The following is a 26,710-nucleotide window of genomic DNA, read 5'->3' as shown; positions in this document are numbered from 1 at the left end:
ATATACCTGTCTAAGCTTTTCTTGCTCATTCTTCATCTGCTAGTGTATACAGCAGTAAGAATGGCTCCTGGGACTGTGTTTTTTTCTGTGTGTGGGATGTGGAAATCCTGGGAGAACTGCGGCCTCCTGGAAAATCGCATCAGTACTAGGTGCACCAAGCTGTAGCTCTTCAGAGAAAATGTTAAAGAACTGGAGTGGCCACTTTGGCTCTTAAGGAAAATGAGGAGATGAAAGATAGGAGCTACAGGAAGGTTGCAGGAGGCAAGTGAATGGATGTCTGTCAGGAGAGAGAAGGGAAATAGGAAGATTGTATGGAGTATCCCTGTAGCCTTACACCTCAATAACAAGTGTACCATTTTGGATACTGTTTGGGGAGGGGTTGACCTACCAGGGGGAGTCTGTAGCTGTGGCTTGGAAGGCAAGAAGGCAGAGGGTGAATAGAGTGATGATAGGAGTTTTCTTGGTTAGAGGGGTAAATAGGAGAATCTGTGGACGCGATAAAGAGACCCAGATGGTATGTTGCCTCCCAGATTCCAGGGTCAGGGACATCTCAAATTGTGTCCACAACATTCTAAAGGGGGAAGGTGAGCAGCCAGATGCTTTGGTACATATTGGTGCCAATGACATAGGAGGGCAAAGAGAGGTGGTCCTGAAGAAAGAATTTAGACAACTAGGTGGAAAGCAGAAAAAGAGGACCACTAGGGTAACAAACTCTGGATTGCTGCCTGTGCCATGCACCAGTGAAGGTAAGAATAGGATGATTTGGCAGATGAATGCGTGGCTGAGGAGCTGGTGCAGATGACAGGGTTTCAGAATTATCAATCACTGGGATCTCTTCTGGGGGAAGTATGACCTGTACAAAGGAGACAGGCAACACCTAATACTGGGGGGATCCAATATCCCTGCACATAGGTTTTCTAGAGCTGTTGGAGAAGGTTTAAACTGATTTGATAGGGGAATGGGAACTGGAGTGAAAGGACTGAGGGTAGGGATTTTGGTATACAAGGAGTGGCAGTGTATAGTGAGACTATCAGGAAGGACAGCAGATGATAGGGCAAAATTGCAGTCAGTGGAATGGGTTGCAGTGTAAAAGGGAAAACATTGATAAAGGTGACAAAATAGAACTGAAGGTTTTATATTTGAATGCACACAGTATACAAAATAAGGTAGATGATATTGTAGCGTAGTTAAAGATTGGCAGGTAGGACCTTGTGGGTATCATGGAGCCATGCCTGAAAGATTATTGTAGTTGGGAGCTTAATATCCAAGGATACACAATCTATCAAAAGGACAAACAGGTAGGCAGAGGCGGAGGAGTGGTTCTGCTGGGAAAAATGAAATCAGATTGTTTGAATGCGGTGGCATGGGAGCTTCACAAAAACGATTCCAGGAACAAAAGCGTGATACTCATTGGAATTTAGAAAACTGGAAGGGGGGGGGGGGTGGTGGAGTAGGATCTAATGGAAACCTATCGAATGTTTGAAAGCCTGAATAAAGTGGATGTGGAGAGGGTGTTTCCTATAGATGGGGAGTCTAAGATCAGAGGAAACATCCTCAGAATACGAGGATGACTACTTAGAACAAAGATGAGGAGCAATATCTTTAGCCAGAGGGTGGTGAATCTGTGGAGTTTGTCGGCATTGGTCGCAGTGGAAGCCAGGTCATTGGGTGTATTTAAGGCAGGCGTTGATAGGATCTTGATTACAGGGAAAATATATTAGAATGGGATTGAAAGGGAAAATTAATCAGCCATGATGAAATGTTGGAGCAGACACGATGGGCCAATTGGTCTAAGTCTGCTCGTATGTCTACCTCTGTGGCCACTTTCTGTAGACAATGGATTTGAAACCTAAAATCCCTCTGCATGTCTGTGCTATTAGGGTCCTGAATCAGAATCCTGAAGGATTCTGAATGCAAACTATTGAATCTCTGTTGATCCGATGTATATTAAACTTCTGGGTTAGCCTACCATGAAGGACCTTTTCAAGTGGCTTCTAAATATCTGTGTACAGATCATCTACTGCCCTGCCTGCATAAAATACCCTTGTCAACTCCTGAACAAACTTTATCAACTTTTTAAGAAAGGATCTGCCCTAAACAGTTACATAACAGTAGTTACATTTTTCTAAATCCTATCCTTTTCAATCATTTCTCTGCTGCTGAAATAAGGCTCACTTGCCTATAATTTCCTAGCGTATTCATATTTTCCTTAATGAACAAGGACAGGAATTCTCCCGACCACCTGGACTTTGCTTGTTGCTAGTGCAGATTAATAAAAAAGACCTTTGCTAAGGTCGGAGTCATCTCTTCTCTTGCTTCCTGCAATAAACTGTGATTTATTCTGGGGATTTTTCCACCTTGATGCTTTGCAAGTACTTGTCACTCAATAAAGAAATCCATTGAAAAAACTAAGTGTCAAACAAATGTTTGGAAATGTAAGTCCATAAGTTACAAGACCAGAAGCCATAGGAGTTGAATGAGGTCCATTAGCCCATGAAGTTGCCTCTGTCAGTCGATCATGGCTGATTTATTATTCCTCTCAACTCCATTCTCCTAACTTCTCCTTGAAACCCTTACTAATGAAGAACCTATTATGTATGGTAAGGGTTAAAGACAATGTACAGGCAAGAATAGCCTGTGGCTGTTGTGGTCAAGTGAGACTTCTGGAGACACCTCTGCTTTCTACAGATAGGTGGGATGTAACTGTGGCAATTGTACTTAAGACTGACAAGTGAAGCCTCTGTAGCTAGCGTTTTCTAGAAAGGTCTTCATAAAACATAGCATCCCTTTACACAATAGAGTGTACTGGAGACAGACAAGAGTGGGTTAGTAGAAGAATGTGAAATGCACCCAACAGAAAAGGGACAATGCTTTACTAATCTGAAAATATCATTGATTGACAGCTTGAAATTTTGAATGACTTTTATCACCTCTACTGTGAATGGCGATTGATCTTGCAAGTAAGGAATTCAGATATATACAATTTACCAAATGATCAATATCCATAACTGATAAGCCAATACTGTATAAAATTTGCTGCTCCTTGTGTATGGGAGGGGGATGAAGGGGCTTTGGGGTTTTAATCTTTTACTGTCATTCATTCTTTGGGATTCTCTTCTCTTTTCGTGGATGTCTGCAAAGAGCAAGAATTTCAGGTTGCTCACTGTATACATTCTCTGATGTTAAATGGAACCATTGAAGATGAACTAGATGCTGTACCCCTGCATGGTCCCAACAAGACCAAGGCCAAATAGCAGCTCTTGAGTACTCTGTGAAGCCAGCATCAACCGGTGCTGTGCCTCAGGGCATTGTAAGATCCCAACAGCACTATGGGTTTCAGCCAGTGGAGGGGTGCAGAGGAAATGAGGGATATGTTGATTTAAATGTACCTTGAAGTGATCTAGTAGGAGCCCAAAGAAAATGTTTCCGTCACATAGTAGATTACCATAAAAAGCGTCGGACAAAAGCCAATAGTATTAATGAATATGTAGAATGTGTGCATAACTGTTTTCAGAAGTATCCAGATTGCGGTGACATCTATCTTAATAAATGTTATTGTAAATAAGTTCCAACCCAGGTTCGAAGAAAACATATACTGTTATTTGTGTGTGGTGAAAGTAAAATTGTGAGAGGTTTGCAATATTGCCATAAGCAATTACAAATTCTAGAGCATGAAAGTTGTTAGGGGAATGAAGACAATACTTATGTGAGGTTTCCTGTTCCACTGTAACCCCTGTGCAATGTTGTAATGGTGTGTGTGTGTGTGTGTGTGTGTGTGTGTGTGTGTGTGTGTGTGTGTGTGTGTGTGTGTGTGTGTGTGTGTGTGTGTGTGTGTGTGTGTGTGTGTGTGTGTGTGTGTGTGTGTGTGTGTGTGTGGAGCTGTCGGGGCACTATCATGATAAACAAGCTTTTTGCACCAACCCTTTTGGTGATTGCTCATCGTACGACGTGTCTTGGGCATCTGAAACCTGGCAGAGCCCATCCCTCTCCAGGCAATATTGTACATTGCTCTAAAAGTACTGAGACAGCAGTCCTATACAATTTGAATGTTATTGTAATATAGCTTTATTTTATATTTAACCAAATTGAATGTGACCAAATTTTGGCTAATCGTTACCAGATTAACTTCTGATTAAAATTTCACAATAAACTTTGATTTTAACATTACCTGCTTTATAAACAGATGGCTGATGTGATCCACAGGTGGAAGTTTAGGTAGTGCTGAGGAAGCAATCTGATTGAAGCAGGAGTCAGACAGATTGGACAAAATGGGCAAAAAAGTGGCAGATGGGATACAGTATTGGGAAATATATGATAATGCGTTTTGGTAAAAGGAACAATAGTATGGATTATTATTTAAATGGGGAGAAGATTCAAACATCAGAGGTGCCAAGGGACTCAAGGATCCTTGTGGAAGTCTCCTAGAAGGTTAGTTTACAGGTTGAGTCTGTGGTAAAGAAGGTAAATGCAATGTTATCATTTATTTCAAGGGGATTAGAATATAAAAGCAAGGGAAAATGCAGACCCTTTCATCTTAGATCGTCGTCGTCTGAACCATTAGTGCCTAGGTGGCACATGGGGCCTCCACAAGGGTCTTCCATTTCTGCCGGTCTTTCGCTCTGCTGCTCGCCGTTTCCCAGTTCATGCCGACTTCTTTCAGTTCTGCTACCACGGATCTTCACTACGTCATTTTGGGCCTGTCCCTCCTTCACTTTCCCTGTGGAGTCCACCTTAGTGCTACTCTGCTAGTTGATCATTTGGCATTCTCATTACACGGCCCAGTCAGCTCCATCGACTTCTTTTCACACAAACTGAGATTGATTCCATATTGCAAGATGTAAGCGAGTTTTGGTTTCTGATTTTCTCAGGCCAGAAGATCTTCTTGATATGTTGTAGACATTTTGTCTGGAACGTGTCAAGTTTCTTGCAGATGTCTTTCGTCATCTTTCATCACTCACTTCCATAAAGTAGCACGCTTAGGACGTTGCTTTTAAAAATTCTGATTTTGGTGTTAAGTTTGAGTTGTGTGGATTTCCAAACTGCATTGAGGCTGCCAAAAGCTTGATTTGCGTTAGATAGTCTTGCTAATACGTCCTGACCACTATCTCCATCAATGCTGACTTTACTCCCAAGGTACATGAACTCATCTACCTCTTCCACTTGCTGATTACTTATGATTACTGGTAAGATGTATTATCATTCCAGAGAGCCCAGAGGAGATTCACGAGCATGATTCCAGGACTGAAGGGGTTAACATATGAGGAGTGTTTGGCAGCTCTGGGCCTGTACTCAATGGAATTTAGAAGTATGTGTGGGGATTTCATTGAAACCTACCAAATGTTGAAAGTACTAGATAAGGTGGATGTGAAAAGGATGTTTCCTATGGTGGGGATATCCAGAACTAGAGGGCATGCCCTCAAATTTGAGGGTGATGTTTTAGAACAGAGTTAGGAGGAATTATTTTTTTTTTTAGCCGGAGAGTGGTGAGTCTGTGGAATTCTCTACCAGAGAATGCAGTTGAGGCCAATCCAATGGGTATATTTATGGTGGAAGTTGATTGTTTCCTGACCTGTCAGGGCATCAAAGGATATCGAGAGAAGGCAGGTGTATGGGCTTGAGTGGGATCTGGGATCAGCCATGATGGTTGGTGGAGCAAGCTCGATGGCTGAATGGCCTAATTCTGCTCCAATGTCTTATAGTCTTATGGTCTAATGCAGGAGTAGAATTAGGATGGAATGGTCAAGCAGACTCAATGTGCCAAATGGCCTAATTTTGCTCCTATGTCTTATGGTTGAATAGAACCAATTAAATTAGTAATTAGACATCTCACTAAATGATATTTTCAGCCTAAACAATTTCCATATACCCCTGAAATCTACATGTCCCCGTGCCTCTCTAAGAGCCTTTTAGATGCCTTTATCATTTTTGCCTCCACAGCCACCCAATGCATCCTGTGTGAAGCATCGTGCCACTGTCATACCCTTTGAATTCACTCCATCTCACCTCCATAGGCAGCTGTGGATGCCAAGCCTTTATGTAAATTTAAGGCAGAGGTTGATAGGTTCTTGATTGCTCAGGACATGAAGGAGTACAGGTCTGAGTGGAGAAAGAGATCAGCCAAGATGAAAAAGTGGAGCAGACTCGATGGGCCAAATGGCCTAATTCTGCTCCTGTATCTTATAGTCTCATGGTCTAAGAGGAAACATTCTCTCCAAATCCATCCAGAAAGTTCTGTCTGCATTTTACATTTAAAAGACAACTCCTGTCAGTCTTCCAAACATGCAAACCTAATCTGTTCAATATTTCTTCCTGAGGCAAACCACCCCTGCCACTGAAATGCTTCCATTACAAATAATTGGACCGGAGTGTAGATAGTGCGTCAACTGCACCTTACCTAACAGCATTACTTTCCTAGTTTTGTATTCAGTTTCCAGAACTATTATTCAGAACTATAACAGACAGATTATATTCAGCCTGATAGCCTGATACTTATAGAATATCCGATATTAGCCAACTGCTTGAATGACATATTGTATTCATGTTTATGGCAATGGAAATGTTCGTAGGAAAGTAAGATGAACGGGGGAGAACAAAATGATCTGGGAAAATAAAATGAGCAGAGAAAAGTTGGAAGATGGTGTATAATCTTGGGGAATAAGATACTATTCACTGTAGCTGGAAGAATAGCATATAAAATGTTAGTGTTAAGAGAGCTATGGTTACCCTTGTACAGTAAACATCAGATCTTGAAAGTGCCACATAGCAAGAAAAGTGCATATTAGTTTGCCTAATGTTGCACACAGATTAATGCCTGTAAGTTAAGAGGGCTTTATGAAATTATAAAAATGTTTCGTGATCTGAGCTGTATTACTTGTGCCAAAGGGAATTACAGTTGTCTTCGAATCATTGTAGGAATAATTGCTATGATAAGACAATGCTTTCTGGAGTTTAAAGAAATCACAATGAAATGTACAAAAACTCCATATCAACCATACCTTATTGAACAAGCGTAACTTTCTTACTTTTGTACACAGTGGGATGTAGAGTGAGAGAGTAAGCAGGTGATACATCTATGGCACTACATAGACCAGATAACAATAACCCCTCCGTGCCTTTGATTCAGGTCAATAATCCGGCTTTAGAAGTGGTGACCTGTCAGCCAGTGATAGGCCTGTTGGCCTCATATGCTGTAAGTACTGTTTATAGGATTCGGAGGGTCACCAGTAGTATAGACATTGCATGTAATGTTACCTAAATCTCTCCCCGTCTCTTCACGGTTATAGTGACATACTTCACCCCCATCCCGTCTGCAGGAAACAGTTTCAGGATGGGGGGGGGGGTGATAATGCAATTGTTATAAGTAGGTTGAAACCATCCCTCAGAACAGTTGCATTGCTGAGAGTCACTCCGATGGCAGTGCAGTCCCGCGGTCTCTTTACAGTTCTAGTTTCGTGGAAGTGAACTCACTACAATCCAGGGGTATAAACACTTCGGCAAGACACCTTCTGAATTTATAGGTCCTAAAGCAGAAGACCTACAACCTCATGGGTAAATGCGTAACACATATTCATAACTTTGTTGAAGAAAGGTATTAGGAGTATTATTGTTGTGAGAAACTTCTGCAACCAAGTGGAAAATAGATGTCCAGATTACCCAAAACTTACAATACTCATTGATTACTTAAAGCGGCAAATAGCAAAGATAAAAAAATTCAGTCCATCAGTCTTTATCATCAACGTTCTTTTGGCCACCTGCAACGTTCCCTCTAATTTTTTTTTAAACAGCTGTGCAGACCAACCATTGCTCTGAGCAGAAAATTTTTACATGGCCTGAAAACTGCATATCACATTAAATGTTTGTTTTGTAATATGCATACTTAGAATAATTAGAATAAAATTGAAAAACTACATACTTTTGATTTTATTTATGATTTGAAGGGTATGATGGAATAGAGTATAACAAAGAAAATCTTTTGTGTTTCGTGAACATTTTCCCGCTGTGTCCGTTTCCAGCTGCACGGCAACAGAGGATACATGTGCGGGAGCGTTTCAGTTACGGCACAGCCGTGTACCCGTGCAGCTTAAGAGGGAACATCCTGGTCCAGCGGCACCACTGGGATAATGTGCGAGGCATGTGTTTGCGTCCACTTTCCTTGGACTTTCAAAGAGGCTGTGGTCGGCAAGACTTGGAATTGACTTTTCCAGCAGGGCTCCAGGCAGTTCTTTCACCATTAGGCTCCCACTGGTACCCAATCTCTCAGCTGGTACGTGTGCCATTTCTAGAGTGAGCTCAAACTTCAGGGCTTCAACTACCTGTGGATGGGAACATTTAAGAGGTTGTGTTAGTGCCATGAAATACTGCAACATGCTTCCACTCAAAATACGGATATCCATCCGTTTAATTAGAAAGGGAGGGCAACTGTCAAGCATGGGCATCCCAAAACCATCTCCTCTAGTGATAGGCTGTTAAGCGTTTTGGAGCGCAGTGCATTGTCAGGAGGGCCCATGGAAGCATCTCTGGCCAATTTAGCTAATCTCTGCATTTCACGGCAGCATTCTATCTTTCGGCTGGTTCTCGCGATATCCCCTGACGAATCAGGAAACGATCAACATCGGCCTTAAATATAGCCATGGACTTGGCCTCCACTGCAGTCAGTAGCAGAGCATTCCATAGATTCATTACTCTCTGGCTAAAAGAATTCCTCCTTACCTCTGTTCTAATAGGTCATCCCTCAATTTTCAGGCTGTGCCCTTTAGTTCTGGATACCTCCACCATAGGAAACATCCACTCCACATCCACCCTATCAAGTTGTTTCAACATTCGGTAGGTTTCAATGAGATCCCACGCATTCTTCTAAATTCCAGTGAGTATAGGCCTGAAGTTGCCAAAAGCTGCTCATATGTTAAACCTTTCATTCTCATAATCATCCTCGTGAACTCTTTTCTGAGATATGGGGCCCAAAATTATTGACAGAACTCCAGCATGGCCTGACTAGTGTCCTATAAAGGCTCAGTATTATCTTCTTGCTTTTATATTCTATTCCCCTTGAAATAAATGCCAACATTGCATTTGCCTTCTTTAGCACAGAATCGACATGTAAATTGACCTTCTGGGAGCCTTGCACGAGGATCCCTAAATCCCTCTGCACCTCTGATGTTTGAACCTTCTCCCATTTAGATAATAGTCCATTCTATTGTTCCTTTTATCAAAATGCATTATCATACATTTCCCAGCACTGTATTCTATCTACCATTTTTATGCCCATTCTTCCAATTTGTCTAATTCCCGCTGCAATCGGAATGCTTTCTCAGCACTACCTACCCCTCCACCTATCCTTGTATCATCTGCTACCTTTGCCACAAAGCCATCTATTCCATTAAATCATTGACAAACAATGTGAAAGTAGCAGTCCCAATACCAACCCTTGAAAAACACCACTAGTCAGTGGCAGACAACCAGAAAAGGCCCCTTGTATTCTCATTCACTGCCTCCTGCCAGTCAACTATTCCTCTATCCATGCTCGTATCTTTCTTGTAACATCATAGGAGTTTATCTTGTTAAGCAGCCTCATGTGTTCCACCTGATCAAATGCCTTCTGAAAATCCAAGTAAATGGCATCCACTGCCTTTCCTTTGTCCACCCTGCTTGTTACTTCCTTGAAGAAGTCTAACAGATTTGTCAGACAAGATTTCCCTTCACAGACACCATGGTGACTTTGACTTATTTTATTCTTAGTCTGCAAGTAATCCGAAACCTCATTCTTAACAATAGATTCCAACACTTTGCCACCCACTGAAGTTAAACTAATGAGCCTATAGTTTCCTTTATTTTGCTTTCCCCCCTTCTTAAAGACTGGAGTGACATTTGCAATCTTCCTGTCCTCTGGGACCATGCCAGAATCAAGTGATTCTTGAAAGATTATGACCAATGTATCCATCATCTCTTCAGCAATCTCTCTCAAAACTCTGCACTGTAGTCCATCTGGTCCAGTTGACTTATCCACCTTAAGACCTTAAGTGTTTGCCGAATACTTTTTCCTTTGCAATAGCAATAGAACTCACTCCTGCACCCTGACATTCAAGGGCAGCTGGCACACGGCTAGTGTCTTCCACAGTAAAGACAGATGCAAAGTACTCATTAAGCTCATCTGCCATTTATTTATCCCCATTATTACCTCACCAGGGTCAATTTCCAGTGGCCCAATATCAACTCTCACCTCCCTTTTATCTTAATATAACTGAAAATACTTTTGGTATCCTGCTTTATATCATTGGCTAGTCTGCCCACATATTTCATCTTTTTCTTTCTTATAGCTTTTCTAGTTGCACTTTGTTGGATTTTAAAAGCTTCCCAGTCACCCAACTTCCCACTCACTTTTGCTGCCTTACATATCATTTCATTGGGTTTTATGCAGTCCTTAATTCCTCTTGTCAGCCATGGTTGACTACCCCTGCTATTGGAGAACTTCTCTTGTGGGACATACCTATCCTGCACCTTGTGAACTATCCCCACATACTTCAGCTACCTCTGCTCTGCCTTCATCCCTGCAGTATCCTCCTCCAATCCATCTGGGCAAGCTCCTCTCTCATGTCTCTGTAACTCCCTTTATACTACTGTGATACTGATACATCTGACTTATGCTTCTGTCAAAATGCAGTGTGAATTTAATCATATTATAACCACTCCTACCACAGGGTTCCTTTATATTAAACTCACTACTAACATCTGGGTTATTACACAACACCCAATCTAAGATAGCATTTCACCGAGTTGGCTAAAGCACAAGCTGCTCTGAAAAGCCATGTTACAGCATTCAACAAATTCCCTCTCTTGTGATCCGACACCAGTCTGATTGTCACAATCCCCTTGCATGTTAAAGTCCCCCATTACTATTGAGTCATTACCCTTATTACATGTTTTCCAGCTCCCTTTACAATCTCAACCCCACACCCTGGCTACTATCTGGAAGCCCATATGGGTTTTTTTTTATCTTGGCAGAGTCGCAACTCCACTCTCAAATCTTCAACATTTTTTGTCCTTGTGTCATCCGATTCTGAAAATGTAATTCCATCCCATACAAGCAGTGCCACACCACTACTTATGCCTTCCTGCCAATCTTTGATGTTAAGCTCCCAACTATGTCCTTCTTTCAGCCACAACTCAGTGGTGCCCACAACGTCATACCGACCAATGTCTAAATGCACCATGAGTTCATCCACCTTATTCCGAATGCTACACACATGTAAATACAACACCTTAAGTCCTGCATTTCTCACCCATTTTGAATTTTACCTGTGGTACAATTTAACTCCTTGCTCTGTCTGCATTTGTACCCATTCACTGGCTGGTCCTTCCTTGCATTCATGTTACTTCTATCATCTTCTTGTAAACCTCATCCTCAGTTCTATCATACTGGTTCCCATCCCCCACCCCCCGCCACCATATTAGTTTAAACCACTTCCTACAGCTCGAGCAAACCTGCCACAGGTATATTGGTCCCCCTCAGATTCCGGTGTAACCGATCCCTTTTGTACAGGTCCCACCTGCACCAGAAGAGGTCCTAATTATTCAGAAACCTGAATCCCTGCCTCCTGCTCCACTTCTTCACTCACACATTTACCTGCGACTTCATTCTATTCCTAGCCTCACTGCCGCGTGGCACAGGCAGCAATCCCATGATTACTATTCCTCAGGTCTTGCTTTTCAGCTTTCAGCTTTCTTCCTAACTCCCTGTATTCTATTTTTCAGAAGCTTGAATCTGAATGGATTCAAGCATTCTTCGTGATCTTTCAAAAATCACTTGATTCTGGCATGGTCTTGGAGGACTGGAAAATTCCAAATGTCATTCTACTCTTTAAGAAGGGAGGAGGGCAAAGGAAAGTCAATTACAGGCCAGTTAGCCTAACCTCAGTGGTTGGGAATGTGTTGGAGTCTATTATCAAGGATGAGGTTTCCAGGTACTTGGAGACCTATGATAAAATATGTCAAAGTGTTCATGGTTTCCATTAAGGGAAATCTTGCCTGACAAATCTGTTAAGAGTTCCTGGAGGAAGTATCAAGCAAGGTGGACAAAGGAGAGGCAGGGTACTTGGATTTTCAGAAGGTATCGGATAATGTGCCACTCATAAGGCTGCTTAACAAGATAAAATCCTATGGTGTTACAGGAAAGATACTGATATGGATAGAAGAATGGCAGGAAGTAGCGAGTGGGAATGAATGGGAGCTTTTCTGGTTGGCTGCCAGTGATTAGTGGTGTTCCTCAGGGGTCAGTATTGGGACTTTTTGCATTGTTTGTCAATGATTTAGATAATGGAATTGATGACTGTGGCTAAGTTGCAGATGATATGAAGATAGGTGGAGGGGTAGCTAGTGCTGAGGAAAGAATCCAATTGCAGCAGAACTTAGACAAATTGGAAGAATGGGCAAAAAAGCAGCAGATGCAATACAGTATTGGGAAATGTATGATAATGCATTTTGGGAAAAGGAACAATAGAATGGACTATTATCTAATGAGAGAAGGTTCAAACATCAGAGGTGCAGAGAGACTTAGGAATCCTCATGCAAGGCTCCCAGAAGGTTGAGTCTATGTTAAAGAAGGCAAATGCAATGGTGGCATTTATTTCAAGGGGACTAGAATATAAAAGTAAGAAGATAATACTGAGCCTTTATAAGACACTGGTCAGGCCAGACTAAGGGTATTGGCAATATTGCCCCATATCTCAGAAAGGATGTGTTATCATTAGGGAGAGTGAAGAGGAGGTTCACAAGGATGATTCCAGCAATGAAGGGGTTAACATATGAAGAGTCTTTGGCAACTTTGGGCCTGTACTCACTGGAAGTTAGAAGAAAGTCTGGGGATTTCATTGAAACCTACCGAATGTTTAAAGGACTAGATAAGGTGGATTTGGAGAATGTATGTTTTTGTGCTGTACTGCTGCATCAAAACAACAAATTTTGCAAAATGTAAGTCAGTAATAAGAAATCAGATTTTAATTTAGGTGTGTTACCTTGGTAAACTTAATAAATGGGTGTCTATATGAAGATATGTATTTTTCACTGTTATCAGTCAAAAGCCTCTCAGAAAAATGATGTGGAAACTGGCATGTGGTTAACACCAGAAAAATTGCAAAGAAAGCTGAAGGTAAAATATTCCTGTCATACAAAGATTCATCCCACCAGATCACAGTGTGACATTCATGGATCTGTTGTAGAGGAAGGATGGGAAATGTGCTCCTGGTGCATTTCAAAAGTTGAATGTTCAAAAGTTCAAAGTAAATTTATTATCAAAGTACATATATGTCACCATACACAACCCCAGGATTCATTTTCTTGTTGGTACACTCATCAAATCTATAGATAGTAACTATAATTGAGTCAATGAAAGACCACCCAGAGAGCAGAAGACAACAAACTGAGCAAATGCATTATAAATGACTAGCTAAAAAAGATGAGAACATGAGATGAAGAGTCCTGGAAAGTGAATCCATTGATTGGGGAAACATTTCAAAGATGGGGCAAGTGAACTTGAGTGTAGTTATCACCTTTTGTTCAAGAGTCTGATGGTTGAGAGTAGTAGCTGTTCTTGAGCCTGGTGTGTGAGTCCTGAGGCTCTTGCACTGCTGGCAGATGGCAGCAGAGAGAGCATGACCTGGATGGTGAACATCCCTGACTATGAATGCAGCTTTCCTACGACAGTGTTTCATGTAGATATACTCAATGGTTGGGAGGGCTTTAACCGTGATATTCTCAGCCAAATCCACTACTTTTGTAGGATTTTCTATTCAAAGGCATTGGTGTTTCCATACCAGCCTGTGATGTAGCCAGCCAATACATTCTCCACTGCACATCTGTAGAAGTTTGTAAATGTTTTTCATGTCATGCTAAATCTATGCTGTTACGTTCCCCAGTAACCGGGTAATTTTCCAGCAAAGATAGATGGATCCACCAAAGCCTGATGCTACTATTTTCAAACGTTTTTATTTATAAAGGGGCACAAACGTATGGTTAATACAAAACATTCAGATCATATACGTCGTCACAACTCAATCTAAAGCACAGATATAGTAATAATCAATTAGAAATAAGCTCTATCATTGTCTAGGAGTAATGTAGATATATATTGTTTGCTGGATATCTAAAAGTCTTTTAGATCACTGCAGTTCCACCAGCCGCCGTCGGTTGTGGTGTCGCGTTGGTGCACTTTTGTTAGAAAGAGAGGGAGAGAGAGATGTCATTAAACAGCTTCACCTGCCCGGGTCCCTACGGAGCACCGCCGTGGAATCAGAAGAGCAGGCTTCCCGGTTGTTAGTTAAAAGCGATTGTCCGTGATTCCAGCCACAGACTCCCGTTCCGGAATCTAACGCACGTGGCTTCCTTCAGAATGGCGTCCTGCTCCAACGGGAAGCACTATCGTGTCTTCTTCGTGTGTCTCCTTGGTGCGTCTGGCGCCCCGCCTTGGCTGCCCACCTTTTATCTGGACTGGCAGGGTTGTACATGTCCATCAGGGTGGGGGGGGGGGCGAGGCAATCCTTCCCCCATCACCCACCTCACATTGCCCTGAGATTTTGCACGTAGGCCAGTTCCTTATCCCACAAAGGTGTCCCCCCAGACAATGGCTATGTCCGAGGTTTTTGTCTTGTTGAGCGACCAGCCCACTTTGCCCGAGGGCTCTCTCTGTCTTGCGATTCTCCCAAAGGAGGGGGCTGAGCTCATAACACCTCCCCCCATAGCAGGGTTTTTACCAGCGGTTAAAAACAGGTTGGTACAGAGTTGTACAGGACTTTTTTTTGAATCTACATACTACACAAGCTTTTCTCTTCACAGAGTACTACCATGATACATTCAAATCAGTATCTAAACAGGTAACAAGTACAGTGCCCCTTTCTTTAATATCTTAACCTCACATGCCGTACTAAAGTCTGGTAGCATCAAACTTCAGCTCAATAACCACCTTATTTATTTCTTTTCAAATCTTTTTATTAATTTTAAGAAAAACATAAGTAAAATATGAGTACAAAACATTTGAGAGTACACAATTAATAGATTAATTAACAATCAGATATGTATTAATCAATCTATAAAGTCTCCCAAACTCATAGTATTAATGTAAAGGAATTAAGAAAAAGAGAAAAAGGAGAACCCCCCCCAAAAAAAACTAAGAGAATTTAAAAAAAAACTAATAAAAAAAACTAACCAACATGGGCAATTGCATAATGTTAAATACATACAGTAGTGCCGATGACTCCGAACCTCCATCCACACAATTCGGGATAGTAACAATAAGGTTCAGGATCAGACCATTTAATTCATATGAAAATGTTGAATAAATGGTCTCCAAGTTTCCTCAAATTTAACTGAAGAATCAAAAACCACACTTCTAATTTTTTCTAAACTCAAACAGGAAATAGTTTGAGAAAACCACTGAAATACAGTTGGAGGGTTAATTTCTTTCCAATTCAGTAAAATAGATCTTCTAGCCATTAATGTAACAAATGCAATCATTCGTTGGGATGAAGCGGATAAACGCTTATTATCTATCATTGGTAGACCAAAAATTGCGGTAAAAGGATGTGGTTGGAAATTAATATTTAAAACTCTTGAAATAATATTAAAAATATTTTTCCAATAGATTTGTAAACAAGGACAAGACCAAAACAAATGGGTCAATGAAGCAACATCAGAATGACATCTATCACAGGTTGGATTAACATAAGAATAAAATCGAGCAAGTTTATCTTTAGACATGTGAGCTCTATGTACAACCTTAAATTGTATTAGAGCATGTTTAGCACAGATAGAGGATGAGTTTACCAATGATAAAAAATTTTCCCATTGTTCAGTAGATATAGGACAATGCAATTCTTCCTGCCATTCCTTCTTAATTTTTTCTGATATATCTGGCTGTGCATTCATAATCATATTATAAATGATAGCTACTAAACCCTTTTGACAAGGATTCCACCTTATTTATTTATTTCCTTCAGCAACATAACTAAGGAGGTGTGATCTTAGCTTAGGTGCATCTACAAAAGTTTATACAAATACTAATCGTTTCAGTCATGGTATTTCACCGGCAGGTCTCCAAAGGGGTTGTCTTTATTTTCACAGGCTTTGGCGCAAATCCGTACAACCGGCGTTGCTGTTTAAACATGGCATTTCTATTACCCATCGCCTTTTCCCGGTGAGTCCCCCCGTGGGGAACGTGAGTAATTTGGCAAGGTACTCTCCCGCCTTTCCTTCCCCCAAGGGTTATTCTCTTAACTCCCCGTCCCCAACCTAGTCCATCAGGGGAATTTCCACCCACGTCTTTAAGGCCACCCAGGTAGTTAACCCTTTTTCCAAGACCATACAGGCTGATGTGTTTCAGTGCAAACCTTTTCCTCCGGCCGCATTTAAATTTCGGCTTCCTCGCAGCGCTTTCTTAAATAACAATAGCGTGTAAGGCACCTTTACATTCCAAATCAGCCTGTACTCGATGCGCAGGCATCAATCTAGACTTTAACCTTTTTTCATTCGAGTTGGGAACTACAGATTTACCGTTCTCCCCCACAACAACAGTTATCTCCCCATTCGTAAACTCCACATTAACTCTGATCACTCCCCTCAGCACAACCCTCTGGGAACTCGCACTCCCCAAGGTTAACCCTTTCTTCCCCGAACCAAGCCTATCTGATCCAAAAGGATGGCCGTCTCGTCCAGCTGAGTCAACTACCTCTGACCTTTTCTGAGCTCCGTGACTAGGTTCAGGACCACGTGCATCCCCATCCTGGACACTCTCAAACGGGGCATTGGCCTCTTCCAGGCTTTCAATACCCGTACCCTTTTCAAATTCTAAATTCCCCTGATCCTCCCAGTTACTCTCTGGGCAACTCATTTCCGGGGTAACCTCCACCCCGCGGGCTGAAACAACCTCATCTGCCAACCCAGCAGACTTCTTCAAGGGAATGGCATCCTTTTCATCGAGGACTGCCCTCATTTCATTATCGGGAACACCTTTAGAAGCATCCAGGTCCAACCCTGGACCTTTTAACAGCTTTATCTGTTTCTCATCTTTATTTCCTACCTCAAGGACCTTTTTCTTCGTTAAGGAAAGACCTACCTTCTCTCCCTTACCCCCTTTTACGTTACTATTCCTCGCTTTACCACCCTCGAAACCCTCGTGGTATAGGGTTGGTAAAGACGTCTCGGCCAATTTTAAACTGCTCTCGTTCTTAGCTGCCGCTCTCGACAGGCTGCGAGTGTCCGCGCATGCGGGATAGCTTGGGGACTCTATGGGCGGGGCCTCAACTCGCATCGGTCGGCGGGTCATAGTCATGGCCGACTGAACTTTTCCTCCTGCTAAATCGTTTCCAAGGAGGACATCCACGTCCGTTCTCGGGAATTCTGATGGCACCCCCATTTCAACTGATCCATACACCAGCTCACAATCCAAAAGGACCCTACGCAAAGACACCCTTTCTGTCCATTTTCCTATTCCTCTCAGGGCTACCTCGCACGTCGGAGGTCCGAATTGTAATACGTTACGGCTAATCAATGATAGCTCCGCCCCCGTGTCTCTCCAAATCCGTATGGGAATTGGCGGGTCCCCCTTCCTCACAGACACGGTTCCGTGTGACATATAAATCTCCGACCCCTCGCGCTCTCTGCTCCCCTGGGACCCTCTTGCCGATTTTCTGATTACCACTGCACACCCGATAGGGATCGCTGCTTTCCCTCTCTCTGGCTCCTTTCTCGGAGCAAAGCATTTAGATGCAATATGACCCACCTTTCCACAATTAAAACAGGTCAAGCCAGGACCTCTCCTCCTCAATTTTACCACTAGCTCCCAGCGGGATCTCCGCCTCAGCCGGCGGGCTTTCTCTACCGTTCCCACGGTCTCTCTGGTAACTTTTTTGCAAGGAAAACTTTGTCTTGTGGGTTAGGGCATATTCATCTGCGAACCTAGCAATTTCTGAGATGGACTGATTAGTCCTCTCATTCAAATACATCCGGATCTCTTCCGGAACACAACCTTTAAATTCCTCAATCAAAAATAACTCCCCGATACGCCCATAATTCTCGGCCACCTTTTCCGCGGCGCACCAAGGGTCAAGAGCACACCCTTCTCATGGGCTAGCTCGGTATACGTTTGATTCCATCCTTTTCTTAAATTTCGGAACTTTTGTCTATACGCCTCAGGTACTAACTCGTAACCTCGGAGAATGGCCTCCTTTACTTGATCATAATTCCCTTCCCCTTCTGGGGGCAACGCGGCATATGCCTGCTGTGCTTTCCCTCGTAACACACTTTGTAACAACGCCACCCACTACTCTCTGGGCCACTTCTGATTTACTGCCACCTTTTCAAAAAGCAAGAAATAACTATCAACATCCGTCTCCTCGAACGGGGGGACCAACCTCAACGCCCGACTAACATCAAACTCCTCCTCTCTCTCTTGCCCTTGGGCTCTTTGCTCCTGCTTTCGCCTGTCCAGCTCCAATTCATGGCTCCTTTGTTTCTCTTTCTCTTCTGCTTCTGCTTCTAGCCGCTTTAGCTGGAGCTCATGACCCCGTTTCATCTCTAATTCCTTTAGTTTGAACACCTGCTCCCTTTCCTTTTCCTTTTCAGCTCGTTCCTCAGCCTTTTCCTTTGCAGCTCGTTCCTCAGCCCGTTCCTTTTCCTTTGCAGCTGCTTCTAGCTGCTTTACTTTAAGATCATGGTCCAACCTTACTTTTTCCAACTCTACCTGATCTGTCCCACTCGCTAATCCCTTTTCGGGGATATTTTCCAAATCCTCAGCTGCAAACACCTCCTTTTCAATGTAATACTGATTTATGACTCCTCGCACTTCCTGCTTTTTCATTGATGACCTCACCTCTGCGAGGCCTAACCCCTTTGCCAGATTTACCAAGTCTGATTTGGTAGCCGTCCCTAGCGCCTCTACAGTCGGATTTCTCATAAATTTACCCACATCCATCTTTGCTGGTTTCCTGTCTGGCTACCTGCGTAACCAGATTTAAGTTTGGACTTACAGCCCGATTCACTGACCCTCCCCTTTGGTTTCAAATCCGGGACGAGCAACCCACTTGTTACGTTCCCCAGTAACCGGGTAGTTTTCCAGCAAAGATAGATGGATCCACCAAAGCCTGATGCTACTATTTTCAAACGTTTTTATTTATAAAGAGGCACAAACGTATGGTTAATACAAAACATTCAGAACATATACGTTGTCACAACTCAATCTAAAGCACAGGTATAGTAATAATCAATCAGAAATAAGCTCTATCGTTGTCTAGGGGTAATGTAGATATATATATCGTTTGCTGGATATCTAAGTCTTTTAGATCACTGCAGTTCCACCAGCCGCCGTCAGTTGTGGGGTCGCGTTGGTGCACTTTTGTTAGAAAGAGAGAGAGAGAGAGATGTCATTAAACAGCTTCACCTGCCCGGGTCCCTACGGAGCACCGCCGTGGAATCAGAAAAGCAGGCTTCCCGGTTGTTAGTTAAAAGCGATTGTCCGTGATTCCAGCCACAGACTCCCGTTCCGGAATCTAACGCACATGGCTTCCTTCAGAATGGCGTCCCGCTCCAACGGGAAGCACTATCGTGTCTTCTTCGTGTGTCTCCTTGGTGCATCTGGCGCCCCGCCTCGGCAGCCCACCTTTTATCTGGACTGGCAGGGTTGTAGATGTCCATCAGGGTGGGGGGGGGGGGGGGTGAGGCAATCCTTCCCCCATCACCCACCTCACATTGCCCTGAGATTTTGCACGTAGGCCAGTTCCTTATCCCACAAAGGTGTCTCCCAAGACAATGGCTATGTCCGAGGCTTTTGTCTTGTTGAGCGACCAGCCCACTTTGCCCGAGGGCTCTCTCTCTCTTGCGATTCTCCCAAAGGAGGGGGCTGAGGTCATAACAATGCAAACTCTTAAGAAATTAGATGCACTGTCATGCTTTCTTCACAATTGCAGTTATGAACTGGGCCCAGGACAAGTCCTCTGAAACAGTGGCACCGAGGAGTTTAAAGCTGCTAACCATTGGGAGCGTCCTAACCAGCTGCATCTCCATCAGGAGTGGGAGCAGCTGAGCATCCAGCCGGAAATCCCTACAAGGGACTGTGAGATTAGCAGAGTGGATCATTGGGGTCTCAATACTATATCTCACGGGCATTCATCAGGAGCATGGCATACACATGGACCTTGGTATTATATAGGATCCTACCCATCCATCCAGCATCCTCTTTGACTTTCTACCATCAGGCAGGAGACTGAAAAACAAGAACGATCAGGTTGGGAAACAGTTTCTTCCCTCAGGCCATTAGACTTCTGAACTCCCTGCCCCATCTCATTTGAAGTGTTTTGGATTACAATATATATACTGTATAAATAATCAGGTGACCATTGACTATCATTTTTTTTATTGTTAAAGTGCACTTATGTATTCACCTTGGTAATGCTAAAATAGCTGCCTGAGCTTTAAGAGAAAATGTTGATGTTATTTTGCATGGGTGGAGTAGAATGAAGAATTGCCATGTTAGACCATAAGACCACAGGACATAAGAGCAGAATTAGGTCATCTGACGCAACGAGTCTGCTCCGCCATTCAATCACGAGTAATCCTTTTTTTTCTTCCTCAACCCCAGTTCCCGGTAATCCCCCCATAACTTTTGATGCCATGTTCAATCAAGAACCTATCAATCTCTGCCCTAAATACACCAAACAACCTGGCCTCCAGAGCTGCATGTAGCAACAAATTCACAACGCTTTGACTAAAAAAATTTCTCCACGTCTCTGTTTTGAAAGGGCACCACTCTATCCTGAGACTGTGCCCACTTGTCCCAGGCCCATCCACCATGGAAAACATCCTTTCTACTCTGTCTAGGTCTTTCAACATTCGAAAGATTTCAATGAGATCCCCCTCATCTTTCTGAATTCCAGCAAGTACAGACCCAGAGCCATCAGATGTTCCTCATATGATAGCCCTTTCATTCCTGGAATCATCCTTGTGTACCTTCGTCAGGGTCTCGGCCCAAAACATCGACAGTGCTTCTCTCTATAGATGCTGCCTGGCCTGCTGTGTTCCACCAGCATTTTGTGTGTGTTGTCAGCATTACATCCTTGCTTTTGTATTCTAGACCCCTTGAAATGAATGCTAACATGGCGTTTGCCTTCCTCACCACGGACTCAACCTGTGAGTCCTGCACAAGGACTCCCAAGTCCCACTGCATCTCAGATTCCTGGATTTTCTCCCCATTTAGAAAATAGTCCACACATTTATTTCTACTACCAAAGGGCATGGCTATGCATTTTCCAACATTGTACTTCATTTGCCACTTCCTTGCCCATTCTCCTAATCTGTCCTAGTCCTTCTGCATTCTGTTTGCTCAACACTATCTGCCCCTCCACCAAACTTACATACAGCATAAAAGTTCTAAAAAGGACGACATTCAAGTACTTTTCCCAGGTTTGGTGAGGAAATATTTTCTCGAGTAAAATTGATTGATGCTGGAATAGTGTGATAGCAAAATTCCTTAATAGGCCTTCTACATTAGTCTTTTTTGTTCAACTACAAGGCAATATATCGTAAAAGTTTGTCTTTCTTTATTGTTTCATGACCGAATGTGAATGTAACAGAGTGATGTATATGTGTTAATCTCTGTTTACATAATGTGAGAGAGAACTCATTTTAAGGTCTAGCCTAAATGTGTTTGGAAGTTAAGAACCTGTTGTGCCAAATGTGAGTATATTTCTTAGTTAAGATGAGATCTTGTGTATAAGGTACAGGATTGAGGGAATACTAACATTGTGTGCATTGTCTTTTTTTTGAATTGCCACTACCATATTGGTTTTGTATATTTTGTTTTAGTCATTTTTATACTGTATACTTAACAAGGGTGTGGTCTGAAGTTAAACAAAGATTGTCATGGGGGGGGGGGGGTGTTGGGAACAGACCCAAATTCAAGACATATACACTGAAATACTGGAAACTGGACTGGACCAGACTAGGAGCTGGGACAGAAACACAGATTTGGGCTAGGACAGCGGGTCCAGGACGTGGAACTGGGAACTAGGAGCCTGGGCTTGGACTCGGAGTCAGAGACTGGGTAAGGACCCAGAACCTGGGTCTTGACTCGGGCTTGGACCCTGGAACTAGGCGAGGACATGACGAGGCTAGCGTTCTAGGAGCCTGGCTTGGACTCCGAGTCAGAGACTGGGCAAGGACCCAGAACCTGGGTCTTGACTCGGGCTTGGACCCTGGAACTAGGCGAGGACATGACGAGGCTAGCGTTCTAGGAGCCTGGCTTGGACTCCGAGTCAGAGACTGGGCAAGGACCCAGAACCTGGGTCTTGACTCGGGCTCTGGAACTAGGCGAAGACATGATGTGACTAGAGGACTGGACGAGGAGCGGGCTCTTCGAGGCTTTCCTGGGCAGGACGAGGTACTCCTTTTTAGAGCCGGGACCCCCTTCCTTGGACGCAAGGCCGGGAATGTTTTAGCAGGGCTGGGCCGGGGTAACTGCCGTGGTAAACCGCCATGGAAACTGTCAGGGATTCAGATGGGGAGGGGAAGAGAACAGTCTTGCCTCAGGATAACGGCAAGGACGGCCTGACTTACCCCACGAAGGCAAGGACGGGAAGGGAGCTCAATCTGGGGTGGCTCCGAGTCTCAGGGCGGCCAGCAACGTTAGCTGGCTACGGAAACAGCCGAATCCATTATCTAGCTCGGAGTGGCAGACGTCCACTCAGAGGGCCCCAGAAACGGCCGAATCCATACCACAATGACTACTCCCGACTAGAAACAACAAGGTTCCATGAAGAAGTGGCCCTCCAACCAGGCCTAGAGATCACGAATGGCTGCTCTAGCCTTCCACCAGCAGGTTGCTCCAAGGGGATACTGACGAGATCAACCAGCACCGCCACTCGCCCCAAGGCCAGCATCAGGTGATCCAGCCCAACTTAAACAAGGGACAGCCGGAAGACCCGGAGACCACGGAACGGACCGCGAACCGGAACGCGGATTTCACGGACCGGACCATGACAAAGCTATTAATCGTGGGAACTGTTTCTTATTTTAATTTTGTCGTTATTATTTCGATGCCCTCTTTCTGCAATAAAACATCTAAAACAGATAAAGGTAACATATAAGGACTCGAAATAAAGATTCGACAATAATGATAAACGATAAAATGGCATTAAACATGACAACTTGAGTAACTGAACCAGAAGTGTACTTTGGACTCACTCTATAAAGGTTTCAGCACGAGCGAACAACCTTTTCTGTTTCAGATTCGTAGCCAAAAATGTCAAAGAAAAGCCGAGCGGGTTTTCAGACCCTTCTGTTGTATTTTCTGATGTTTTTTTCCGCAAGGAGTCCCAGCCCAGAAGCTGCCAGGATCCTTGTCATCCCCACAGACTGGAGCCACTGGATCATCATGAAATCCCTGCTCCTGGAACTGGTGCAAAGGGGGCACGAGGTGACGGTGCTGAGGGGCGACAGTTCGCTAAGGATTGAGGCAACGAACAACGATTTCACCATGGAAACTATCCGTACTTCGGGAGAACAGGCACATGAGGCTCTTACAGAAGACAAATTTCCCGATGTTATCTTCAAATTTTTCTATGTGGAAGATGGTTTCCTCTCCAGCTTCTCCGCTGCCCGCACCTTCATCGGGTTGACCTCCATGAATATTGAAGTGATTTCTCCGTTCATTCAGGGACTGTTCGAGGATCGCGCTTTGATGGATCGTCTGAAAACTGGGGGGTTTGAGGTGATTTTGGCCGACCCTTTCCATGCAGCCGGTGCCATGCTGTCTCATGTACTTAACACTTCGTTGGTGTTTTTCGGCAGGTGGATGATATCCGGGGACGTCCACTTAAACTTCGCCCCGTCGCCACTTTCCTTTGTGCCCATGTTCAATTCACGTTTGAGCGACAGAATGTCGCTTGTGGGCAGATTGAAGAACGTGTTGATATACGGAATGTCTAAATTCATAAGCCACTTCTACACTTATCCAGCTTACAATCGGCTTTGTCAGCTTTACCTCAATGATGAAATTACCGTGGAAGAGCTTTATCGAAAGGTTGATATCGTCTTAATGAAGGCTGATTTTGTTTTTGAGTATCCCCGGCCGACCATGCCAAACCTGATTTACATCGGAGGTATCCAGTGCGGTCCGGGTCGACCGCTCCCTGCTGATCTGCAGCGATTCATGGACAATTCTGGCGAAGATGGCGTGGTGATCTTCTCCTTGGGAAGTGTAGTAGGCACTATTCCTCCAGAAGCGGCGAGTGAAGTTGCGGCAGGACTGGCCAGACTCTCACAGAGGGTGATCTGGCGGTATATTGGAGCGCTACCCCCGAATTTAGGAAACAACACGAAAATCTTGAGCTGGTTTCCACAAAATGATCTGCTGAGTCATCCGAAAACAAGAGCGCTCATCACGCACGGCGGTGAAAATGGGCTTTATGAGGCCATTTATCATGGGGTTCCCGTGGTTGGTATTCCAATTTTTTTTGATCAATATGATAACCTTCTGCGTCTCAAAACCCGAGGAGCAGCGGTCATGTTAGAATTGGCTCACATTAAAAGCGATGACATTTTCCATGCAGTGAAGACAGTCATCGAAAACCCTTCCTATGCAGAGAACATGAAACGATTATCCGCCTTGCACCGGGACGTTCCAGTGCGGCCAATGGAGCTGGCTGCTTTCTGGATTGAATACACAATAAGGCACCGGGGGGCTCCTCATCTTAGAGCCGCGGGTAATGATCTGCCATTCTATCAGTACCACTTACTGGATGTGTTTACTATTATTGTGATTTTCATAGGGCTTTTCCTTTATCTTGTATTTAAATTACTTAATGTTTTACTTGTCAAATTGTGCTCGGGGAGGAAGAGGAAAAAGGACTAAATGGAGGGAGTTAGAGAAAGAATGAGAGTTCATTCATTTTCGAAATCTCCTTTTGTAAAGCTGCAGAACATTTTCTCTGATATCAATAGCCAAGCACAACTAAATCTCGTTTAGCAGCAATACTGTTTTGCTACTCTTATTGCCAAATTGAACAATATCTTATTCCCCAACGTTTTACTTCATCGATCCACTTTTCCCGACTCAGTTGAAGTGCATAGATCCCATTGGAAAACCTTTTGTTTCTGCCCTCCATCTTGCTTCCCTTCTATGTTTCTGATTGCCAGTACACATGAAAAATAATTCTCATTCAATCAGTTTATTAATAGCCGATAGTCTCTAAATATTAGGCTACCAGCCCGAATATAATCCACATGTTAGTGTTTACGATTTGGGAAATTAAATTAAAAATTAGTAATGTTATGCATGTTAGATAACGTGCAGTTGATGCTATCCGTGGAGTAATGTAGTCTGTCCTGATCTAGATATTTGAAATATAAGAACTTCAGTAGCATGGGTGGTATGTCTTAAAAAGCAAGGCGGAACAGACTAGATTTGCGTATGCCGAAGTTAGGAAGAGTAAAAGGCGTCGTGATTAAAATGCAAAATCCTGATAGGTCTTTCTGAGTGGACATGGAGAGGACGGTTACTCCTCTAGGAGAATCTAGTACTGATGGTCACTAAGTTAAAATAAAAGTTTAAGAAAGAAATCAGATGGAATTTTATTTCACTGCCAATAGTGATTCTGATTTTCTACGTCAAAGCGTGGCAGTAGCTGAGGTATATTCATAATTCAATCTGATTTGAACTAGTTTCGACCAGACCCGTGTTCAAACGTACGTTTTGCCGTCGGTCTCCGCCCATAGCGGGCGAATAGTGACGCCTGAACAGGTTTGCACCAGCTGGAGGCACGAATAGCACTCAGGCAGACGGTACTTCAACGTACTCAGAGTAACCAAAGTGGCAGATGCTATTGGAGTATAAAATATTATGGAGTATAAAACTTAATGCTAAAAACTATGGTGTGTTGGTATATGCTAGGGAGAGGTGGCTGGGAGCGCGCCAGCTGTGAAGTTGCTGTGTAACCAAAACTGTGTGAAATGCTAAAAGACAATGATGTGTCAATATATGCTAATCAGGTATCCAATTGAATGTAGAGGCAATACGTGTTAATGAAAAGGAGTTAAGAGACATTTTGCTTTGAACGTGTCGGCTGTGTAACTAAAGCTATGTAGGAGACAAGTTGTCTGCTGTGTAATTAAAACTATATAGTCGACTAGAACGAATAAGTCAATAGGTAAAAACAATAGTAACGGATGTACTGTGATATGCACCGCTTGGATATGTTAATGCGGCTAAACCAGGTTTGCTTTAAAAAGCGGCTGGGTCCGAAAATCGGGAGGCATTCAGCGACTAGCTCAATGACTGTCTCAACTTTGATTTGCAAATTAAAGTTTAACCCTTCTTGAAGAATTTTCTGCGTCTCCTGGTCATTTGAAAAGCACGAAAAACCACGACAATGCCAAGAAGTTCAAGTGTAAAGTCGATCGTCCAAATGCTAACTTATAAAGACCTGTCGAGTGAATAAAAAAAAGAAATAAATTTAAAATAAACAGCGGAAATGTTGCGCTACGCCTACGCTGATGTTGGAAGAAAGCGACGGAGGGCGAGTAGTACATTTGGCAGGCAATAGGTGGGAGCAGGTGAGGGAGAAGGTAGGAGGGTGGGGTAATGGGGATGAAGCAAGAAGCCAGGAGGTGATGGGTAGCGGTAAAGGATTGCAAAATCAGGAATCAACCAAGAGAGGACGCTGTGTCATGGAATAAA

At 43.4% G+C, this 26,710-nt stretch overlaps 1 protein-coding gene and 1 pseudogene across 3 annotated transcripts; one reads left to right on the top strand and one right to left on the bottom strand.

Annotated features, from left to right (window-relative positions):
* Window positions 1–7,942: 7,942 nt before the first annotated feature.
* On the bottom strand, window positions 7,943–22,858 carry LOC140735505 (uncharacterized). Of its 3 annotated transcripts, none has more exons than XR_012100759.1 (2): window positions 22,591–22,858; window positions 7,943–8,312 (listed from the first exon to the last, which is right to left on the bottom strand). XR_012100759.1 is itself a non-coding variant. In XM_073060665.1 (2 exons), exons 1-2 carry the CDS (start codon window positions 17,615–17,617, stop codon window positions 8,049–8,051), a joined length of 783 nt encoding a protein of 260 aa, XP_072916766.1. In that variant the 5' UTR covers window positions 17,618–17,796; the 3' UTR covers window positions 7,943–8,048. The 3 variants fall into 3 exon arrangements, 1 of the variants encoding a protein (XP_072916766.1); XM_073060665.1 differs by lacking the exon at window positions 22,591–22,858 and adding an exon at window positions 17,099–17,796; XR_012100760.1 differs by lacking the exon at window positions 7,943–8,312 and adding an exon at window positions 19,224–20,242.
* A 155-nt stretch (window positions 22,859–23,013) lies between these two features.
* Window positions 23,014–26,356, top strand: LOC140735504 (UDP-glucuronosyltransferase 2C1 pseudogene; annotated as a pseudogene).
* The last annotated feature ends 354 nt before the right edge of the window (window positions 26,357–26,710 follow it).

This window comes from Hemitrygon akajei, chromosome 11 (assembly GCF_048418815.1).
Source record: "Hemitrygon akajei chromosome 11, sHemAka1.3, whole genome shotgun sequence".
In the NCBI taxonomy this organism is placed as follows: domain Eukaryota; kingdom Metazoa; phylum Chordata; class Chondrichthyes; order Myliobatiformes; family Dasyatidae; genus Hemitrygon; species Hemitrygon akajei.
The sequence above is the reverse complement of the archived record's forward strand: the minus strand, read 5'-3'. Positions and strand labels throughout refer to the sequence as shown.